The sequence below is a fragment of the Colletotrichum paranaense genome (assembly GCF_030867605.1).
Source record: "Colletotrichum paranaense strain IMI 384185 chromosome Unknown Scaffold_15.1, whole genome shotgun sequence".
Classification (NCBI taxonomy): Eukaryota; Fungi; Ascomycota; class Sordariomycetes; order Glomerellales; family Glomerellaceae; genus Colletotrichum; species Colletotrichum paranaense.
The window spans coordinates 925,417-947,925 of record NW_026848973.1 but is presented as its reverse complement, the minus strand read 5'-3'; the positions used below and the strand labels follow the sequence as shown (position 1 = coordinate 947,925).

The window sequence follows — 22,509 nt, the reverse complement described above, 5'->3', positions numbered from 1 at the left end:
CCGGAATCGGTAGCTGCAATCACCTGCAGACCTTGAACATAAGACCCCTTCTGCAGTCAAATTCAGCCGGACAAGGTCCACCTTCTTTAACAACTCTCATCTACCGCCGAATGCATCTCCTTTCTGCAAATACTTTTCTCGATTGTGAGACTAACGTAACGTGTTTTCAGTCAATAACTAGGTACTCGCCATCGATTCACTATCTCACGGGATACCGGAACCCGTTACGTATCGAAAGAAGTTATCCAAGCGTTATCTCCTTTGCTACATATAGATGCACGTTCATTGCTATCTTTTTCCTCTCATATTGATTCTCGTCACTTTATCATGATCATCAAAGCCTCGATCTTTTTTGAACTCAGTTTGCGGTTGTAAATATAAGACATTTTACCTGATATTTGGAACATTTTGTCAAATTTGTATTTGTTTGAGGAATATCAAAATATGGAAAGAAAGAGATAGGCAAAAACTGATGATCCCTGCTCCCCTGCGATCTTACAAGCATAGAGCCCCCGGGGAATTTTCATAGGCTGCCGCATGTAAGTATAAGTTAAGTAGGCCGTAAGAATCGGAAGTATAGGTTAACCCTATCATAGCTGATGGTATCCTTTCTCCTCCTTGACAGCCCTATAGGCAACCCTATCAAACAAGAGCTCAGCAACTGAATCCCTCAGGTTCATTCACGTTGCTGCATCTATATCCTGTCGCAGAAGTCGGGGGATCGACACTGATGTCGGTGAAGTTCATATTCTGTATCCGGACATCGTCACATCCGCCGTGAGCCCGACTGCATTGCAAGTAGGCGACGCGGCTTCCTTGGAGTGTGCCACGGAAGTTGGTGAAGCTTATGTTGGAGATATCGAACAAAGACGAGCTGCAATTGCCCTGCTGACCGTTGTAGGTGATGCATTGCATCACGTATATGGGAGCCTGTTCTGCGTCGTAAATGGTTACATTATCCCAACCTAAGGGAATATCAATTAGCTCCACCATCCTAGTCCCGGACGTCATGGGGATATTTATTTTGGATAGCTCTCCATAAGGTAGCTTTCACTGGCTTCAACTTACTGAGATTCTTGGCATCTGAGTGGAAAAGTCAGCTCATTCTCAGCTCGACGTTGTAGGAAGTCACGCCTTACATCCTAGGCCACCGCCACCGCCATTTGGTGGATATCCGAGCTGCGTACCGGTCCACGTCTTGATGCGACCGGCATATCGAGATCCATGGGCCAAGACGTTTCTGACCGTTACGTTCTCGATGGCCTCAAACCGGCCAGCATACTGCCCAATGCTGCCAATAGCAACGCCCTGACCGTCGTGAAATTCCACGTTTTCAATGAGAATGTTCGTAGAGTTAGCTTTGATCGCGATGCAGTCGTCTCCATTTTTGATTATCCAGCGACGAAAGTGGACATTATCCGAGAACATGGTGTTAGCCCCGTCGGTATTACGAGCCGGGTTTCTGTTGGAGCTTGTGTTGTTGACATAGATGTCTTGAAGGAGAACACGTTTGGACCGCGTGATTGTGACCGTCCTATTCCGAGAAGTTGATACAAGTCCACAAAGCTGTATAGAAGCAAAAGAACGGAACATTCTGGCAACTTACCACATTTGAGCCTGGACAAATCGAAGACCCTCAAAGACCGAGTCTTCAGCCCCGTCAAGCAAGAGAGCATGAGGCCGGTCTACTTCGAGTAAGACAGTTGCATTCGTCAACACCGTACAGAGCATGACTCACTGGGGTAATTCGACTCTCCCTTGACCAAGTCATACCAAGTCTGGCCATTTCCATCAAACGTGCCATAGCCAAAGCCGTTCACATCGAGATGCTTTCCTCCAAGGACCCAGGCGGCGGTTTGATTTTGGTAGCCAATTGGCAGAGAATTCGCTAGCCAGTACGTTGTGTTCTTGCTCCACTGTATTTCAAGTCAATCTCTTAACGTCAAAAGACTACGATAAACCACACTCATCGTCACATACTAGCAAAGTCCCTTTGATATCAATCTTGACGTTGTTTAGATCAACAGTTTTCATGACTTGGCCGATGTGATACGTGACGTTTTCAAAGATGATATGTCCGTCAGTCTTGCACTTGTCAAAAGCAGCAAGGATGGCGGGCGTGTCATCAGAGCCGTTACCGTTGGCAGGCACTACACAACGTGTAGACTTTTCCTGTCGTCGATCAAGACCTCGAACCGGACCGAGCTGAGCGACAGCATTGGCTAAGCCAGCTACGAACGCCGCTGTCGAGATGAATCGATTGAAGAACATGGTGAGATGGTACAAGTAAGAGGTCAGTCGATGCTAGGTATGATGACAAAGTTTCTCGCATTTGTGGGTGAGGTAGACTTGAATTTATAGATATCCTGAATTCCTGACGAAATACACGAAGCCCGGATGAGTCGACTATCAGAGTCTAATTCAATGTTCATGACTTTGACAAGTGCCGAAATAACGAGTACCCATTCACCCGTGTACCAAAACGCATACATCGAAGGCCTCGGTAAGCCATGTACATCAAAGTCTAGACAGCTACAAGACTAATTCATCGGAGCAAAAGAGAGCGACTCGGTCAAAGGGAAAAGGAAGGATTAGTGCAAATCCGGACGATCAACCTGTTGCCCATCCCCAAAGAGGGCTGAAAAGGCAGATTTGACCAATTTTGATGACTTAGCCCAGAAGTATTTGAAGGTTCGATTAGGATGTGAGTCCTACCCAGATACGAAAATAACTGCTTTGGCGTCAGTAAATCAGAACACGAAAGTTTTCCGTGACTTTACTTGAGCATAATTAACGGGAATGAATCCGTTGAAAGATGCAAAATGGTTCGCGGAATAATTTCATCACCGTGTGTCGGGACTAGATACTCCATCGAATATTGTGGTAAGGAACGCCAATTATTTACCAAGAAAAGCTTCACTCGTCCTTCTTTGTACCGAGACTTACTCTTTCCCTGCCGGGATCGAGCAAGCTTCCCCGCAAAAGCTCGTTCCCACGTAAAGGCTTGTTGGCAATGTAGAGTTGCGCGGTAAGGCAGGGGAGCAGGGGTCAGAATTTCCATTCTTACTCGCAACAGGCAAGTTTGGATGATGACACCTCGTCTAAGGAGGTGCAAGTCTTTTCGCACAGGTTAGCGTAGCTGCCCATGTTAAGAATTGCAAAGGGCGACTAGCTAGAGCGGGAGCATTGACATGGCCGGGTTGCTTGGCGTGCGGTACCACTTCCTTTTCCCCGAGTTTCGGTCAAAGATCAGTATCGGATACCGACAGGACCCTAATCGTGGGTTGGAAAAGCAATCATTGATCTTAGATGGATGTGCACATCATAGAAGACGATGCGATACCGACGAGATTCGGACACATGCTTGTTTATCTGACGGGGCCTCGATGCATCGGATCAGCCGTGACTCTAGTGAATCCTACCCCTGATTAAGCTTCGATTTTCCTCACGCCAACCTATCGCTCGATACAGGATCACCATGTACTTCCGACGTCTCCTCCACATCATCTGGCTCTTCACAGTTGTGACAGCGAAGTGGATCGTTCCGGGCGCCCGATGGCATGACACCGATGGAAACATCTTTAACGCACACATTGGTAGGCTTGCCATTGATTAAGAGACTGGTAAGTTTTACTGGTTTGGGGAGTAGAAGGTTGAGGGGTAAGTTGAGGGCAGTGGAGTTTCCGTATATAGTTCTGACGATTTGGCAACGTGGACTTCGCTTAGCAATGACAAGCTGGTCATCGGGGCTGTCATGACTCCCAAAGCCATAAGGACATAACTTTGCGAACGCTCTTGAGAAAGATGTCTCGGCAAGACCCGAACCTTTTCTGGCTACACTGATTTCGATTCTTAGACATGGGGCCTGTCACGGATTGAAAACTAGTAATTCCTGATATGCGCGCACCGGGTATCTGTTCCTCTATTCTATTCTCTTGTTTGAGATATTGCTTTCCTGGCCCTGACTTCGTCGTAGTTGTCATAAAGAGAATACGGGGCATGGGGTGGAATTATAGCCTCGAAACGATAGACATCGCTGCTAGTATTATCCTGCTCGAGAAGTTAGCGCCACAAAGACATGCAGCTTATCTTTAAACAGAAATGTGGTCGTAAAAGCAGTAATAGCCCCTTGCTGAATACAAAAAACGTCTACATGAGACGCATTTTCATAAAAAGGCACTACCGTCGAAGTTTGGTACCACACAGCAGTAGCTCTTATACTCCGCCTCTAATTGACTTTCTGGAATTAAAGCAGAGCACACTTATAATGGAGTGTTTAAAAAAGACTAGACTCCTCTCTATATAAGCTTGCGGTGGCGGATCAAGGATGAATCTTTATCGACGTAACGCAACCTTTCCCATGCGATTTCGGCTACCACTTTGCTACCATCTACTGAGAGGACTTCTCGCACATCCAGTTCCCGGTTCACATGATCGACGTCACTTTAATAGTGGCTGAATCTCAATAAAAGTTTCGTGGTCGGGCCAGGGAACTTTCGAGCATACTTGATATAGAAAGGTCAAACGACAACAAACTCTTGAGCGGATACTAAACTCGACCGGGCTCATTGATGATAGAAATTGGTCAATGACAAAAGAATTGATACGTTGTTTCGAAACGTGGAGACAGGTGTTCCCTAACTACATCCGTCATAATACTAGACTGACAACGACGTAGTCTCACTAGGAAGTTCCTTTCATTCAACAGCAAAGCTCTCAAGGCTCATGAGCGATTGCATTGCTGAGCTTAGGCGTACTGAGAAAAGTGCTGGCCTTATGCTGAAAGCACAGTGTCATGACCCCGGCCACACACTAGTCTTTCCCGTCTTCTAGCCCTAGTTATTGCAATAAGTTTAGAAAGTGCTGGGGGTAGACAAGCGCCTCGCCGCGTTGGAGTTCGGCCGCATCTATTACCAGCGTGTAACGCTCCAAAGACGCTACGGCTGATGTCTGATGAGGCTTTGATGTGGCAATGCTGCGTTGAACTCTCCCCGCGTTGTCCATGTGCAGTTTGCGTGCTCCACTACTGCCGCCAAATCTGGGCGCCGCGCGTTTCAGACGCGTCAGGCCCTTTGCTAGTTGAGGGAATGGTTTCGAGTGTGAACGCTTCCTCAATAGCTAATAACTTATGAGGAAGTTGCGGAAATCATGGCAATCCTCTTCACGAGCGTTCTAAGACTTTCATAGCCAACTACTCTCGATTGTGGTGATGTCTGAATATCAACGATGCCTCCAGACACTGGGTGCATCACCTGATCGTGAGCATTCAGAACGTTTACCACTCCATCCCTCACAGCACAGCCTTTCATATCATCACTTCATATCTAGAGAAATGGGTTTGAGCCGTACCTAGTGCAGGTCTGCCACGCGAGATGTTGTTTAGTCTTAGCTGAGGGGTTTTACGGGTTTCGCTGAAGTTACTGCGATCTATCTCTTCTTTGGCAAAGGGTACGCGAACAATACGACGCAAATGCCGCCTTGTCGTTCCTGCGAACACGAGTCTATTAATGTGGTCTTATTCGGGAAAGTGCAAGAATAGACTGATGTGACGCATGCAAGGTACACTAACGATAATGCAGCTTTATCTTTGTCCGCTAACAAACCTCGCAGTACATTCCAACCTAAGGTAGTCTCGGATATACCCATCAGCCTAGTTTGCATTAACCTGGCGCGGTATTTGGTAAACCCATACAGCTATGTTGTTGGGCTTTAAGGCTTCACAAGCTATCAGCCTTCCGAAAGCGCTGATGGGTAATGGCTGGTGGCCAGCGCGTTTTCCCACCGACAGATACCCAAATTGAAACCACTTACTGTCTACCTTCATGGATCTAGAGTACTGAATGGAATGATACACAACGGAAAGAAATTTTGGCATGTTTGGAATGAAACCTATGAAACAGAGTCAGACACGAGTTCAAGTCACACTCTAATAGGAAACAGATGAACTCAAGTCTAAATTAAAGCATTATATCCGGTGCTGTTCGGTAGAGGCTGGCTGTTGGTATAACCAAGGTCCTGTATTATCCGGCCAAGCGAAAGTATCGCTCCAATGATGCCTTTGGCATGAGAAAGGACGTAGACAAGACTGGGAGAGTAGCCGATGGCGAGAACCATATTATACAGCCAAAGCGTCTTAAGTTTACATGTACCAATTTATCTTACTCCAGGTATGCAATCAGTGTTATTCAACTTATAAACCTTCTTAAAGACCTTGATCTACGCGTTTTGATGCTGAACGTTTTTCGAGAATGTTATCCTGTTGCTAGCAGTTTATGCTTTCATAAGAATCATCAGCTGTCAAGGAGCTCATGTGATAGCACCGAGCTGTACCTGTAGGCCAACAAAAGCTCAAGTAACAAGACTCGACTGATAGTTGTCTTGAGCAAATGGTTCCTCACCTCTTTCTATCCGCCATCGATTTGTCGCCTCTAACGGCCCCGGCAATCCCTTGAACAACCACCCCCATTTCCTCATAAACCCTTCCGACATCTCCCATCCCGAGATATCCCAAGTCGGCGACCACGCAATCATACCACGTCGTTCCATTTCATCATCAGGAAAGCCCTCATATAGTCCCCCGACGCAGTCTGCCCACAGGTCGTCCTCATCAAAAGTGCCAGCGGCCTGGATCAAACTATCTCGCGCCTGCGGACAAGGAAACATATCGATCCAGTCACTGTGAAGCACTGTCTGTTGAGTGATAGTGGGTAGGAGTGTTGAGGGGAGAAGTCCAGGGTTGTTAGGGTAGGGAACGACGTGGAATGTTTCTTCTGCGCAGTCTAGGGGTGTGGTGAGGATGTCTGAGATTAGGGTGCGGTTGGCGGCCATGGCGCGTACGGCGTTGTATTGGAGGAGTGTGATGAGGTGGTCTGGGCAGAGGGGGAAGATGATGTGGAGTTGGTTCCTCTTGGTCCTCTCTGGGAGAAGGGGATTTCGTGCGTTATATAGATTTTTGACACGGGATGCTGGGACTGTAGAGAAGGATTCCTGTTTGATATCCCAACATTCTACCACGGCTTCTGATTTGATGAGTGATTTGGCTGCGGCATCGACTGCTTCGGATTTGTTTGCTAAGGCTTTACGTTTGCCTACTCGGCTGTTAATTTCGATAACTGAGTAATACCTGGCGTGAGCCTCGCTTACGGTATGCTCTTGTGTTGAGTCTAGTCTGTGCTTTTCTTCTTGCTGCGGCATTTGTGGTCCCGGTCCAGTCGTCTTGTCCACTTGTCGCCTAAATCCGGTGAGCAAGGCCTATCATGATATGTCCGAGCGGCACGTACCTCGGCCAACTGCGGCATGGAGGAGAGTTGAATGCATGGTGCCGTTGTCATCGTGATTCTATCGGACCACGAAGCCGGTGATGAACGATGCAAATTCCCTGAGGATCATGTAGGATGCTCGAAATCACGAGTCTGGCGCTCGGGAACGGGGGAATCGATGTCGACCATGTCAGCAATTGAGGCACAGACAACAGAGGCTAGTTGATGCATTGATGAGATATCATTGGTCAGTCCACCAGATACCAACCCGAGCCGGTCAAGTGTCATGCAACCTGCTCACCTCCATGGCTGACAACTAGGAAGCCCCATATTTTATGCAGCTGGCTCACTTCCTCAGCCAGCATTTTCCTATTGGTCCATCAACTCACCCTCAACCCGGATATTGCATGATTGGTTATCGATCATGCAGGCTGCTCACAACGCTTGATACCTGCAAGAAGATCCGAGATCCAAGTATCCTGGAAATTGAGCAATCAAATGGATATAAATATGGCAGCCCCGACCCAGAGTCTTTGTGTCGTCCAGATCATACATTTCAATCAAACACATTATATCATCTCCTTCTTACCATCATAACTCCATAACCCATACCTCAACTTCACCAAGGGCTCTTTTGCAATATGAGCTTCCATCCCGACTCTCTTCCTGATCTTGATGGCAAGGTCTTCATAGTCACGGGTGGTAACTCCGGCATGCAAGTCTTCCCCTCGACTAGCTTATCTACAAGTCCAAATGACTAATGTTTCCACATCATAGGGGCTACTACACCGTATCCCACCTCGCAGAACACGGCGCTCACGTTTACATGTGTTCCCGATCTCTAGAAAAAGGCACAGAAGCCATTGCGAGCATCAAAAAAACACACCCCTCGGCCAATATCGACCTTTTACAAATGGATCTTATGAACCTCACTAGCGTTGTCGCAGCAGCCAAGCGCTTCCTCACCCTTGAGACAACCCTACATGGCCTGGTCAATAACGCAGGTATCATGGCGGCACCATTTGACATGACAAAAGACGGGCACGAAGCCGAGTGGCAAACCAACTACCTGTCTCACTGGGTCTTCACAGAGCACTTACTCCCAGTAATGCTCAAGACATCGAGAACGCTTCCTCCCGGCAGCGTACGCATCGTCAACCTCACTTCATCAGGTCACTTAGGCGCACCCAAGACTGGCATCAACTTTGACGACCTGAACCTCAAGGATGAAGGCCCATGGCAACGGTACGGTCAGAGTAAAGTCGCCAACATTCTGCACGCCAAAACCCTGCACAAGATTTACGGCCCCGGCTCAGAGAATGATGAGGGCGAAATTTGGACTTCATCCGTGCATCCTGGTCTTGTTGAGACGAACCTCTCGACGTCGGTAGAGCCGTCCGAGAAGGGCGTGTTGAACATCCTATCGGCCTTGCGTGTGTTCAAGATGTTTTGGTCTGCCGACAAGGGCTCGTGGAACAGTCTGTTCTGTGCGGCAAGCCAGGATATGAAGGCGGAGCAAAGTGGTATGTATACTGATATCTATCACCGGTGTGGTGAACCATGGTGGGAGAGTAGTGCGGTGAAGGACGAGAAACTCGCAGAGAGATTGGACAAGTGGACTAGGGATGTGATGAGTACAGAAGGATGGATAGAGTAATTGTGTCGTCTATTCTTCTCATTGGGGTTATAGTTGGTCTTGCATCTGGTTTCTTTCGATCGTAGTTAATTGAGCCTCTAGGCTAGAATTTCGGGTCCATTTATACACTGCGGTTTATAGCTATTGCTCCATCTACTTCAACAGAGCAGCGTTAGACTGCGCTGTCGAGGTTAATCGCACCTGAGGAGCAAAAACCCTCGGCAACGATTGGGCCGCACTGTGAGTGGCAAGTGAAGGCTAGCATTATGCCGTGGCTCGTTGGGCGGCCTCGGAGTAGCGAATCCAGAAATGCCAGGATCTAGGAAGTTTGAAAAACAAGTGTGAACAAATTAAGCGTAGCATGGATCATGCTTGGTAATTTTAGGGCGTCCTCGTAATTTTGAACCTTTGCTCGATTACTTGAGTCCTTTCCGCCAGCAACCAAAGCTTTGGTCATTCTAGCTGGCGTCTCAGTCGCTTTGACAAGTCGACTACCGTCATCGTCGAGTTCCATAAGACCCTAGTCTCAGCCATCCTTCGTGGCCCCCGCATACACCGAGACGTTCAGCACCCAGTCTGAGTTCTCGTGGAGAATCAAAAGATTCTAAGCAACAATATATTTGTACATGGTTGATCAATGGGACATGCAGTCACTTTGGGAAAGCCGCCATGTGTGGCTCTCAATAGAAATAGACGAGAAATCCGGAAGTCTCCAAGTAGTATGGCATGTTATCCACGACCTTGATGTGTCAGTTGAAGAAAACCAGGATGCGATTTTAATTTCGGCTAATGATTCAATGCAGAAAACCTGACATTTGGAAACCTATCTGTGGAAAAACACATACCTCCAGATACGCAGAGACTACCGGGCTGGTGCATCTTCGGTGAAGCAAGCAGTGTATTAGCGGCCTCTTGATATTCGCTGTTTCTTGCCACTGATACGTACGGATTAGGACTTTTTGGAAGCAAAGCTCCTCCGGGCAATTCTCATGAGTTGCTGCATCTTCAACGCCGGCCCGGCGAATTTCTACATCCCTGTCAACGTCCCCCCAATGATAAATCCGCCGGCTTTGGCTTCCGATTATCTGCACTCCAGGCCTTGGCATCGAAATGTAGAAGTGTATCACTATTATTCAATAACCTCGAAAAGAACAGGCACTGAGTAGTGATAGTGCAAAACCTAGTTCACCACCACAGTCGTCAAAGAGAAGGACATAAGCCAGGAAGCACAATCTTGGCAAAAATCCAAACACTTGAGTTCATCATTCGTTTCCAGTATTTAACTACAGGCGTGCAAATGAGGCAATGAGTCCACGCTTTCGCCAGAAGACAGTCCCCGTAACAGGGTAAGAGCGAAGCATGATCCCGATAGCCCTCACAGATCAACCAACAAAATCACTAGCTGTTCCGCGGGCGGTATAGGCCATGCACTGTGTCAGGCGTTCCGGAAATAAGGTATCGTTCGCAGGAAAACTAAACAATCCTGTGAATGAAGAGCCGTTGACGTATATCAGGACTCCATGTCATCGCTACAGCTCGCAGAGAAGATGTGATCGCTGAACTAATTGCCGAAGGCTTTGACGCGCTGCAGTTGGACGTGGCGAGCGAGGAGAGCATAGCTGCCTGCCATACAGAAGTCCAAGATAGAACGGGAGGCAGGCTGGATATCCTGGTCAACAACGCGTAAGTACACGTCAAGCGGCACCCTTAACACTTCATTCCTTCATTCGATCGCACCCTTTGTTAATGCCGCCGCTCGCGCAGTGGAAGAATCCACATCTCCCCCGCCACAGATCTATCCATCCCAGACGTCCGCGCTAACTTCGACACGAACGTCTTCGGCATCATGGCGATGGTCAAAGCCTTCGCGGACGATCTCATCGCGGCCCGAGGCCTAATAATCAACATCTCCTCCTGCGCCGCCGTGACGCCGTACATGTTCGCATCAGTCTACTGCGCCAGCAAGGGCGCCATCGCAAGCTACAGCCGCACTCTGAGGCAGGAGCTGCGACCGTTTGGGGTCCGCGTCATGGTCGTCGTGGCGGGCACCGTCAAGTCCAGGATCGCTGAGAAGCCGCAGCCCAGTCTCTCGCCGGGCTCGCTGTACGCGAAGATGAGCGATTTGTATGAGCGATACGTACACCTGAGCCAGGAGGAGGGGGCAACGGATACAGATGGTTTTGCGGAGGAGCTGGTTGGGAATGCGCTGAAGCCTGAGGGCTGGCTTTTCGGGCGGTCGGATTGGTTGTGGTGTGGTGGTATGTCGAGGAAGATATGGTGGGCATTACGACTGTTTGGGGAATGGGTCATTGATTGGCAGACTTGGAAGATGTTTGGACTGGAGAAACTACAGAGATTAGTCGAGGATGAGAGAATCGCGAACGATGCAAAGCGCGACTAAGTGTCATCATGTTTCTAGATCATGGCCTGGGATAAGTGGTTGTTCGTTATGTTGTCGGCTTACTAAGGTATACTAAGGATCATAGTAAAATGTATCTAATGAGAGGTTGGATGCTGAAGAAAATACGCAACTTACATCGCTAGTTTGAACGGGCAACTTTTTGGATGACATTTTCGCTAAATAAATCTGATAGTACCAGGAAGAGTCGTTGTTTAACATTTCTAAGGGGAGATGTGCCCTGTTAAAGGGCTTCTAAAGTATTTAGTACATCAGGTGTATCGCACGTCTAATAATTTTTGTAACCTCCAGCCATTTTTTATCCGCCCAGCATCGACAAAGAATCATTCGTGAACTGTACCGCCAGGTAGCTGTGTCGCAACCAGGACATCGGAGCCAAATTTGCTTCCCCAGAACAGAGAACGTGCTGCAGAGAGACCCAGAAACAGAGAAACGGACTTCAATGCCCCGTAGCTTCTGATGGTTTCTCTTCCCTGGTCGGGTTTGCCGCTTCCACATTATCCTGGTTGCCCAACTTGATAGCCGAGCCTTCTATTCTAATCCACTTGATCCCGAAGGCTAGGAAAAAAGCCACACGGCGACAGCGACGAACTTTTCAGCGACATGTTAGCGAACCTGGAAACGCGAAGTCGGGTGTTAGAGATAGGGGCCTCACGTGTGTCTGAGCAATGGCAGAGTTGTACGACTCCATAATGGGGTCAAAAAGCGAGGGAAAGTATTTGTCCACAATGGCTCGTACGTTTGCGATACCGCTTCGGTAAAGTAGTTGTATCTGGTCGTGACTCAGCGCAGCTCGCGAGGCGAGCTGGCTCTCCAGACGCGCGTGGAAGATGGCACCGGCAATGACCTGCGTGACGGTAGCCCCAAGGAACTGGGCAAAGATGTTGAGAGAGACGCCGATGGGCAGGAGGTCGGCGCGGTCCTTGAGCGCTAGTTGGACCATTAGAGATGGCATCTGCATGGAGAAGCCGACGCCCAGGCCCTGAATGACCTGGAATCCGATCCATTGGCTCGATGGGGTATTGGAGACGGTGAACTGGGTGTATAGAGCAGCTGCGGTGCACATCAAGACGGGCCCGACAAAGAACCAAGGGTTGTAAAAACGGATTTTGAGGGCTGTGGTGACGCGTCAGCAGCCATCACGTGAGCGAGGGGATTGGGAATGTATGAACCGATTCCACCTGCGCAAATCGTTCCTAGTATTTGTGATATGACGGACGGCAGCACCCTTATGCCGCTCTCAAAGGGACTAGCGCCCTGGACTGCCTGGAACCACTCCGGGAGGTAGTAAGACGAGACGGATAGAGCACCAAGATGGCAGAAGGAGAAGATGACACTGAGCAGGACGGTGCGTCTTGTGACCAGCACACCAGGGATCATGGCCGAGTCTCCCAAGCGCGATTCCCAGATGCCGAAGAGACACAGCATGACGATTGATCCAACCAAAAGGCCAATAATCGTTGCCGACTTCCAAGGATACGATTTCCCGCCCCACTGTAGGGCGAGGATCAACATGAATATACCCGGGACGAAAATGAACGACCCAACGAGATCCAGATTCAAGATTTTCTTCATGGTGGTGGTTGGCTTACCTTCTCGTTGCGGCAACTTGAAGAAGAAGAACATGGCGAGCAGGATGACGGCCCCACCGGGTAGATTGATCCAGAAACACCAGCGCCAGGTGACCTTCTCGGTGAAGGCGCCGCCGATGATGGGGGCGAGAATCAGACCCAGAGCAAAGCAGCTGCTGCACAGGCCGATGTATAACGGCCTACGCTGGGGTGATGATATGGTCAAGACGACGGTGAGCCCTCCGCTGGTGACCGCAGCTGCGCCGATGCCTGAGACGGCACGGCCGACGATGAAGACTTCGCTTGTAGATGCCCAGCCGCAAATGGCACTACCGACAAGGAAGACGAAGAAAAAGCCTTGATAGACCCAGCGGAGCGAGAACACACTGGCCATTTTGCCCGCCAAGGGGGTGAGCGAGCAGACCGCCAAGGTGTAGGCTGCCGGATATTATGATATGTGTGATGTGTTCTGAAATTCGGATGTGATGGAGGGAATGGCCTGGCAAGAGCAAAGTCAGATATTTCCCCGACTGGGAAGAAGGAGAGACAGAAAAAGCGAGAGCAATTGTGTGTATTGCCGGGGCGACGAACCGTTCCGATGACATAGACATCGAGAGCCATGACAAAGGCGCCGAAGCAGACGCCAATAAGAACCATGTACAGCTTGAAGCCGTGCAGCTCCGAGGAGGCGACGCCGAACTGCTTGATGTTGTCTGCGTTGTTCGTCGCGGACGCTGGCGCCGATTCTACCACGGCTTCGCTCGCCTCACCGTTTCTGTTTCGGCCATCTAATGGCGATGATAATGATGCTATTGCAGTCATCCTTGTCTTCAGCCTTCAGTTATATTTGTGTATGGAGCGCTCAGATAATAGCGGGATATGACAAAAAGAAAAGAGCAGAGAGCGAGAAGCAAAAGAGAGGAGCGACAAGATCTGCAACGATTCTAACGTCGAGAAACTTTTTTGATTGAGACACAAGGAATATTGAATGAGGTTGGAAGGGAGAACCGATCGAAATTCGCCGGTTCAGCAGCATATTTGCCCACACTTGTCTGCCTGGCCTTTCAGGATCCAAGCGGCACAGCACTCCGGCGTTCAGCCCTTCATGAAGTGCCCTCAGCAATTGGCCGTTTGCTCAGTTTTCGTCCTCTGCTGATTCTTCCATTGGTGCGGCAAATTACAAGATGTACTCTGTGTTACGACCCAACATGAATAGCCAAGACCAAGGCCTGACCCTTAGGACCACTGCCTGCGGATATGGCGTATTCTTTCCGATAAAAACAAAGGAGAGAAAGAAATGACTCTTAAGATTTAAGAAAATTCTAAATCAATCATGTAAAGATAAATAAGATTATGAACGGTCGTAATAGGGCTACAAGTACTGATGTCAAAAAATAACCGCTTATTTCGTTCAATGACGAGGAGCCCGACTTATGCAAAAGGTAATAGCTACGTGGAGTGTCTTAAACATAGAGGTGAGAATCAGGCCTCTTTACGATCTTTGAATCACTACCGTTGAAGATTTCTTGACGGAGGTATGGAAAGACTAGACAAAGGGCGTTTGGGGAAACTGGTGTTCTGCTAGCTAGGTGATATTGCATCGATAACGCCGGAGTCAAACCGTGTATACCATCCAAAATTATTCTTCTCTAGGCTTTGGTCTAGCGTGATTGCAGAATGCGACTAATATCAAACTGGAAGACAGCCCTGAGAATGATTCCGGCCCCGCTCAGGTACGCTGCAGATCCCCGTGCCTGTTGGCAAGCCATATGTACTTTCCCTCTGTCCGTTCGTAATTACTCTATTGGGTGCACTGCACATCGTCGCAGCACGTGATTCGACCGACGTTGAGATCGTTGCATTGAATAGAACCGCAGAAGTTCTTCTTAGCACCGCCTGAGCCGCAGGTCTTGTCGCACTTGATCTGTTGGCAAGATGCGCTAACACCGGCGGTATAAATGACGGCGGCGACGAAAGCAATAGTGATATTGGTGAACTGCATGTTGATGATGTGCTTCTGTAGGGCTGGTTGTATCTTGAGAGTTTCTTGGAGACCTTGCACGGCGGTCAGTCCGAGGATCTAGCTATTTTCACGACTCGGAGATCTACTGACAAGAGGGCGGTAGTGCTGATAGTTCTGGGGAATGATGATGAGTTGATGTGTACAAATGATATGGATTGTGGAATCCGCAGTGCTGTGCTGTGGATATCGTCTGTTTTATACTTGATTGACCGTAGAGAACAAGGAGATCCGGAGGGATTCTGAAGTTTGATACTAGTCACTCCCTCGAATGCATCGAGTGTCTAGCTGTTTGGAATGGCATACCCTGTCAATTATCTCAGTAGTATCACTCTTTGAAGAATTATCCAATTATGAAACTAACTCGGAAGCCATGCTTAGACATCGCAAACCCCTAGCAAATGCATTGCAACAGGATAGCGTATAAACTAAGCGAACCCTTCCACCCTAGCCGCACATACCGGCGACTTACAGCTGTCAGACGAACATGAGACGATTGTATCGAGTCATGCCATAGCTTTAAACTCTTCTCTGAAACGTGAGCAGAACAAGGGAACATGTCGATTCAGCTCCCTAGCCGTGTTTGAAAAGTCCGCTGCTAGCTCGCGGCGTACGCAATCCCATTCCGCTTTCGCGTGTCAAGAACGTGACAAGAATAGAACCATGACCGGACTGTTGGTTCCCTGGAGACATGAATGAGCCTCTAAGGCCGGCATGGTAGGCCTGGAGGTTGCCGGCCTGGAGGAAGGGACACGACTCAGAACGAGCAATCTGACTTTTGCTGGATCACTCGATGACTAAGATCATTGGGTCACTCTGGTGAGTTGAGCAAGCAATGAGCCAGATAAGTCGACTTCACCAACAGGCTGGGGAGATGAACTGTTTATCTAGAACATGCTCAAAACTCGGTTGGTAGCATTAGCTGAGGACAGCTCTGAAATATTTACTTTAATCTAAGTATTCACCCCGAGACGTAGAGTTTTCAATCCATCGTCACGCAGTGCCCAGAGTAGCAACACCTTGGACGTTCCCTGAGCCTTTGCAGGGTTGTGGCTGCGTGACCTCGTTGGCAGAGAGTACGAGACTGAGACACGGAAGTCATGGGTACATAGCAAGAAGCAGATTGCCGGGACGGACGCCAAACCGTGACCACGATGGTGCGAGGTATGGGAAACAGCTCATACCCATATACTGAGTGTACGATCCCGTGAATAAAAACACCCTTTCTGGGCTTGCTCATGCTTCTGCTTAAGTACAAGTCAAGCCGCTTAAGGTGAGGCAATCACCGTAACGATTGTGCTAGGTCTACCAGACACCATCTCTGGCGACAAATATCAGTTCGAATTCTACAAGCATCCAATCCTTGGTGTTGTTGGGCTCTCTTTGTAATACAACAAGAAGGAGGCATTCTTTCTTAGTCCTGGTCGGTTCTCTGCACTATCTTAGACCACGCTGCGTAGGTCAGTGTAGTTAGCTGGTGTTTCGCTGAGGTTGAGGACTCAGATCCTCAATTCGACAAAGTTCTAGACAGCGTTAACGATATCAACCTCACACAGAATACAACCTACGGACAACGTTTGGAGACACAACATTTCTATCCCCGATTATCAAACTAGTTTGGACCACCCTATATCAATTATGTGCCTCTTTCATGCCCTAAAACCAACATGAGACCCTGCGCTGTTTCCGAAGAAGCTACGAGAAACAACACTTGCTCATGTACCTCGCTTTGAACAGGAAGTATTGACCACGGGTGCCTCTGAAATATTTCAGCAGATCAACCTGCTTCAATGGCCCAGGGTGCATTCGCCTCCAGATTAGGCAGGATTTTACTAGCAGGTGTACGAAGTCCGACATCTATCTGAGCTAGAAATTAACGACATGTTCCGGAAGGTCATCTAGTACTAGTTTTCAGACGCAGAAACCTTGCAAGAGCTGGGAGCAAGGCAGTATGATGCGTTGCATCACACAAAACGATATGGTGAAAGCGTTCCCAATGGAACTAATTGGTTATTCATTCTCCCCGTATGTGCAGCAAGCTGCTTGCCAATCTCTAAGACACCAAAAGCTGGTTTTTCAACAGCTTGCGTCCGAACCAAACGAGGCTTGAGATAGCTTATTCTTAATCCGAGGGATAATCTTCGGAAATAGGCAGATGTTCCAGGAGATGATTAGATTCATAGAAGACAGGGACATCCGGCCGGCAGCAGACGATGTGAAGTTCTCATTAAAAGATGTCAAACTGGCCATCGAAAGGCTTCAAAAGATGGAGCACTTCTCCAAAGTCATCATAGAAGTTGAGTCCTGGAAAATACTGTCTGGATTGCAATTATGAGGTCTGAATAGAAGACAGCTTGTCCTTTCACACATCCTCTCATCATTAAGAGGGTAAAAGCTGCCAGAAAGATAATGACTGGTTTCTCCGTCTAGCAAAAGTGGCTAGGAAATCACATTCAAAGTGGAAGAGGAGAATTCGATTTCTCCCCAGAGTATTGTTCTGGTCGTCAGAATTGAGTTTGGATCAGTAAGTTGAGTGATTGTCACTAAGCATCTGGTCGCTCATCAGGCCAGAACGCGTGCTACAAAAGTGGTCGCTGTCCTTCTCCGACCTAGACGCAGCGTCCAATGCCATCAAGAAAGCATAGGACGAGGTGAACCAGTCGTCCAATGCCTTTGGCTTATCATGTCAGTTGCCCATTCGAATAGCGTGAGAGGAAGCTGATGCATTCAAGCTCAACGCCATATGCAAGCCGGCCTGCAAGAAATGCTCGAGCGTTTCAACGCTCCAGTCCGCCGGTGGAACGAAACACTTCATCAGATGACTGGTCGGATCGACCGTAAGCCCTCTTTCCTAAGCACCCCGACTCTGCTAACGTGCAGGGCTGCCCTGCAACTACAAGCATGTTGCACTGATGTAGCAGTTCAAGAGAGCTCCGGACGTTTGCCAAAGACGCTCAAGGACCTTTACCAAGAGATATCCACAAACATTGAAGAATACGAAGCCGAGTCGGATCGGCGAACTACCCAAAATGCCCAGAGCTGGCTACTTTGCGGGAGGGAACAACCGTATTAGTAGTTTTCCTTGAAGCAGTAACCAATGCCCTCACGGCATGGGCTCAGTTGTACGTTCAGTTCGGTCTCTTGAAGCTGTTCTTCAGAAGACAAGATCACACGTCACGTAATGTCTGATCCTCCGTTATGCTATCGTACCTTGAGGCTGCATACTTGTGCATTCAGACAGACGAGGAAGCTAAAAGAAGAATTCGAGATGTCCACAAACACCCTCTTACATGGATAACCTCAGAGCGAGGCATCTCTGCAGACTGAGACTTTTCTTGGAAAACTTTGACAGTTTCTTAACAGTATCATGAAATGTGTTACCCCTGGTTTTGGTCGAGTAAACCCAGCCATCCTTGTTATGTTTCTCGTAATGCAACTAACCCCTCTCTCCTTTACCTACTGGGTACTAATCTCTTCAACAGATCCGACATTAACTTTAGTCACAGCAGATTTCTTCTCATCCTTCTCGTTGACACTTGCCACCGACGAGACATCCGTGTCAGCTTTATCACCTGCATCCAGCCCATCAACACTCCCGCTCCACTCTCGTTGCTGGACGACGTCTCTGTGGACTCCTTGACCAGCTCATCCGTCGTTACGCCCGAGGATGTCGGGGCAGGACGACCACCGACACGCTCCAGCAGCTCCGCCGGCAGCTTATCGACCACGAGACGCACAAGGTCCGCAATAGACGCGCCGCCCGGGATCGTCATGACCGGCACGTCTACGCCCAGCTCCTTGAGGAACCACGAGCGCATCTTGACGGCGACCAGGCTGTCGACGCCCATCTCCACGAACAGCGTCGCGTCGTAGATGCTGTCGGCGTCGGGCAGGAACTTGAGCGCCTGTGAGTTGGCCTTGAAGGTGGCCAGGAGGATGCTCTTGACCTGGCCCATGGTCTTCGCCGCCTCGAGTAGCTGTCGCACGGGCACGGCGTTGCCGTTGCCGCCGCCGCCGCAGCTAGAGAGCTTCTGTCCCATCTCAAGGATCAGCAAGCCGAGACGGGGGTTGCTAGACCAGTAGGCATGTTTGGCATGCTCGGTGGTGATGGGGACGATGCCGTTTCATCAACTCCAGAGTGTTGCTTTAAGTATAAGACAAGTTGCTAGAATACGAACACAAACTCTTCATTCTCCAAATCCGTCAAATTGTCGAACGCTCTCGCACCAACATTCTCCTCAGCCTGCTCCTCCCCGGCGGCAGCCATCTCGTGCCCATTATCCCCAGCTATCTGCGCAGCCTGCTCTTGCTTGGCCTTCTCAGCCTCGGCCGCGGAAAACAAACTCGTGTCGATGATGACGGCGCTCTTTCCCATGGCCACACGGCGCTTGCTGTGTGAGCGGTTGAGGAAGGCGAGATATAGGCTGACGAGGACGACAAGCACGACAATGACGCAGTAGAGAACGAGATTGGACGTCAGGCCGCGGGTGTATCTGGGTGCTTCAGCGGGCTTGTAGAGCAACGGCCCAACGACGTTGCCAACTGATTGGCCAATGAAGAGGACGGCAGATGTGCACTTTCGCTTGGTGTCGCCGGCTGTGTTTGCGGCTGACCAGGAGTAGATGAGGGGTGCTGGACATTTGTCAGCCAAAGGATATCAAGCTGAGTGAGTGAGGGCTGGAAAGGCTTACTGATTCCCGGATAGACAGAGATGAGATAGTATCCCACTAGTCGAGCGGCTTGCTGACCGCTAGTGGGAAGGACCATTAACATGACGCAGCCAGCGATGGGCGGGACGCAAAGTCCGGCAATGACTGGGCCCTTCTTATGGATCTTGGTAGCTATCCACGAGCCTCCGACTGTGGCGACGAGCTGGACGAAGCCAAAGGGAATGTTGAAGAGGATGGTCTGGAAGGAGTCAAAGCCAAAGGACTTGATGATAAGAGGGCCGAATGTGGAGATTCCACCAGACGGGATTCTGCCATCCATTAGTCCTTATGATTACCTGTACAAAGGGGTGAAGACACTCACGAGATGGAAAAGACGAGTGAGAACCAGCACCACGTCTTGATATCCAACATGCTCTCTCTGAAATGATCCCATCGCCACTCACGGGACAAGACACCCTGTTGGTTCATGCGGAGACGCTCAATGGCAATTAGCTTGTCATGATCGTTGAGGAACTTGGCCTCGACGGGAGAATCGGGCATGTAGAGAAACATGATAACGGAAAAGACCACAGTGATGATACCGAAAAAGATGAAGATGATCTATTCGGACTAGTTAGTATTTGAGGTGTATGACTACATGTGTATCGCTCAAGTTGAGGACCTACTTGGTACTCCTTGAGGGGAGAGGAGATGTGTCCGAGGCCGTAGGTAATGAGACTACCAAACTATGGGGTGTTAGCAAAGCTACAAAGGGGCTCGAGATCAACATCGCGTACCATGTTGGTGAAGCCGTTCATGGCATACCAGTAGCTAATTCTCAGCGTCTGCTCACGTCGCCGCCACCACATTTGCGTAATACCCACAAACGCCGGTGCAACACTAGACTCGAACGCCCCAAGAAAGAGTCTTGCAGCCAAAAGCCCACCAAAGTTATGCGCCGCCGCCATGCAAGAAAGAGTGATGCCCCAAAAGGCAACCATGCAGCTGGTGAATTTGCCAACGGGCAACTTGACCAGCAGCCATGCGAGCGGGAATTGCATCACCAGTTGAGCGAGGTAGACGACGGACCCGAGCCACGAGTATTGGTCCCCGACGAGCCCGGTATCCTCGATGAGGCCAAAGACGGAGGCGTAGGCGAGGGTGGACTTGTCGATGCCCTGGAGGAAGTAGACGAAGAGCATCAGGGGAAGGATAACGAGGTCGATCCTGCGCAGGACGCGGGTGTTGTCTGCGGGCGTGACGACTACGCGGTCCTCTGGCGAGGCGCTTGATTTGCCTAGCAGCTCTGCGGCGGCATCGCGGCGGTGGGTGATCGTTTCTTGGTGGGCGGGTGCGTGTTCGACTTGGTCTACCGGGGCCTTGTTTTGGTCCTCGTTTGTCGCCATGTTGACGGGACTTCTCTGGCAAAGTGTCTCTAGCTGCAAAGTGATGGACTGATTCCACTTCAGGGGCGAAGGCAAGTTACGACGAGAACGCAAAACTTCAATGGAACATGAGAGTAATATGCATGGTATTGGAGAGAGAACCCGGGGATTATAGATATGAGCGGCATTTGTCCCAAAACATGTCGGCTGATACAGTGGCTGCGAGTCGGTCGCCGAGAAGGGGGCCCGACAAGGGTGCTAGTAATTAGTGTGATTTTCTTCAGGCATCGGAACACGGTTTTGGTAATAACGGCAGGGGAACTCGGCCAAGGTGGCTAGCAGGCCGTCCTTGAGCCGCTAAAGGCTTGTTTCCGTAGATGACGCTGAGGGTCAATTCCCCCATTGGCCTTTTTCTTTTTCGTATTACACTGAATTTTGATACGACGGCACCACACTTTGCTCGATCGACTTCTTACTGTGACTGTTGGGATGATGGGCTCGGGTTGACGTCGTACATCACGTCTCTTGACTCGGATATTTCAGCGCGTAGAACTACGTCGTCGGACTACAGCACAGCGCTACAAACACTGGACCTCCACGCCTTCCGCGCATCTCTCAAGACGGGGGCGGTCAACGAGTGCCGTGTCACAGACACGAGATGGAGACTTTGCGAGGGCGAGTAGCGGGGTGAAACCCGAGGATTGAAGCATCACGAGTGGCTGGAAGGCTTGGTTGTCTCGTCTCCGGGTGGAGGTCATTAGCTGAACTCCACACATGGAGACGAAATCATATTCCGCGCGGGGGAAGTTGGGGATTTGTTGGGGGGGAACATTGGGGGGGACGGGAATATTGGTGCAACAAACTGCCCCAGATTGTGCCCCAGAGTCTCCAGATTACGAGATCAATCGCGTGAACAATGCGGAGGATGAGAGGGGAGGAAAACGCGGAGTTGAGAGGAGCTGAGAACATCTGGAGGAGACTAGGACAATCAGACGAGAACTGGGACCGACTACGCGGCAACAAATTCGGAAGTTGGCCGACATCGCCGTCCATTGGCCGCAAGAAGTCCGTCTCTCAACTCTCTTCCGGCTTGTTGCCGTCCCCCGCAGCGGCTCGGCGGTTGTATTTCCTCTTTTGGGGCGGCATCGATGTCGGCTTCTAACTGCTTTTGGGTCGGCTCAAAACACGAGACACCGCAATGATAATCCACCACGAGTCAGCATACTACAACTTCATTGGTCTCGTGCCTTGAGATGACCACGATGATCCAGCTGTTCCCCGTCGGTATCCTTGGTCCCGTCTGGGGGATGTGGATTTCGGGGTGGCTTCGGGGTAACGCTGTTCTCGACTCTCCAATGACATGCTTGGGCTACACGTAACTCGGGACACCATTTGCACGAGGTTAGTGGGTTTAATGTTGTGGTCTTTGACTCGGATGCCGAGTCCGAGTCCTTTTCACGATGCAATTCGCATTATCAGGCGCAGACAAAGCTGTCAAATATCTTCCTTTTAGCCAAAAGTGAGAAATACTGCGACATCGGAAAGCCTCAAACTTTAAGAATACGTTCAT

At 49.7% G+C, this 22,509-nt stretch overlaps 8 protein-coding genes across 8 annotated transcripts; 2 read left to right on the top strand and 6 right to left on the bottom strand.

The window, feature by feature from the left end:
- Positions 1–654: 654 nt before the first annotated feature.
- On the bottom strand, positions 655–2,271 carry CPAR01_14529 (polygalacturonase; the record flags this gene model as incomplete). Its single annotated transcript, XM_060498780.1, has 6 exons — positions 655–965; positions 1,069–1,083; positions 1,140–1,534; positions 1,607–1,685; positions 1,739–1,916; positions 1,981–2,271. 6 exons carry the CDS (start codon positions 2,269–2,271, stop codon positions 655–657), a joined length of 1,269 nt encoding a protein of 422 aa, XP_060342841.1.
- Positions 2,272–6,348: 4,077 nt separating this feature from the next.
- On the bottom strand, positions 6,349–7,331 carry CPAR01_14528 (uncharacterized protein; the record flags this gene model as incomplete). The annotated part of the gene is made up of 3 exons (XM_060498779.1): positions 6,349–7,088; positions 7,144–7,231; positions 7,281–7,331. The coding sequence occupies 3 exons, from the start codon at positions 7,329–7,331 to the stop codon at positions 6,349–6,351; spliced, it is 879 nt and encodes a 292-aa protein (XP_060342840.1).
- A 569-nt stretch (positions 7,332–7,900) lies between these two features.
- On the top strand, positions 7,901–8,916 carry CPAR01_14527 (uncharacterized protein; the record flags this gene model as incomplete). Its single annotated transcript, XM_060498778.1, has 2 exons — positions 7,901–8,006; positions 8,066–8,916. 2 exons carry the CDS (start codon positions 7,901–7,903, stop codon positions 8,914–8,916), a joined length of 957 nt encoding a protein of 318 aa, XP_060342839.1.
- A 1,495-nt stretch (positions 8,917–10,411) lies between these two features.
- On the top strand, positions 10,412–11,296 carry CPAR01_14526 (short chain dehydrogenase/reductase; the record flags this gene model as incomplete). Its single annotated transcript, XM_060498777.1, has 2 exons — positions 10,412–10,578; positions 10,660–11,296. Coding segments are annotated over 2 exons (804 nt in total), but the record flags the coding sequence as incomplete, so codon positions are not given.
- Positions 11,297–11,753: 457 nt separating this feature from the next.
- CPAR01_14525 (uncharacterized protein) lies at positions 11,754–13,707 on the bottom strand (the record flags this gene model as incomplete). Its single annotated transcript, XM_060498776.1, has 4 exons — positions 11,754–11,872; positions 11,930–12,430; positions 12,496–13,323; positions 13,473–13,707. 4 exons carry the CDS (start codon positions 13,705–13,707, stop codon positions 11,754–11,756), a joined length of 1,683 nt encoding a protein of 560 aa, XP_060342837.1.
- Positions 13,708–14,686: 979 nt separating this feature from the next.
- CPAR01_14524 (uncharacterized protein) lies at positions 14,687–14,887 on the bottom strand (the record flags this gene model as incomplete). The annotated part of the gene is made up of 1 exon (XM_060498775.1): positions 14,687–14,887. The coding sequence occupies one exon, from the start codon at positions 14,885–14,887 to the stop codon at positions 14,687–14,689; it is 201 nt and encodes a 66-aa protein (XP_060342836.1).
- Positions 14,888–17,974: 3,087 nt separating this feature from the next.
- CPAR01_14523 (major facilitator superfamily transporter) lies at positions 17,975–20,960 on the bottom strand (the record flags this gene model as incomplete). The annotated part of the gene is made up of 8 exons (XM_060498774.1): positions 17,975–18,057; positions 18,116–18,155; positions 18,478–18,976; positions 19,090–19,537; positions 19,597–19,883; positions 19,937–20,175; positions 20,241–20,300; positions 20,352–20,960. 8 exons carry the CDS (start codon positions 20,958–20,960, stop codon positions 17,975–17,977), a joined length of 2,265 nt encoding a protein of 754 aa, XP_060342835.1.
- A 1,390-nt stretch (positions 20,961–22,350) lies between these two features.
- On the bottom strand, positions 22,351–22,509 carry CPAR01_14522 (uncharacterized protein; the record flags this gene model as incomplete). Its single annotated transcript, XM_060498773.1, has 1 exon — positions 22,351–22,509. One exon carries the CDS (start codon positions 22,507–22,509, stop codon positions 22,351–22,353), a length of 159 nt encoding a protein of 52 aa, XP_060342834.1.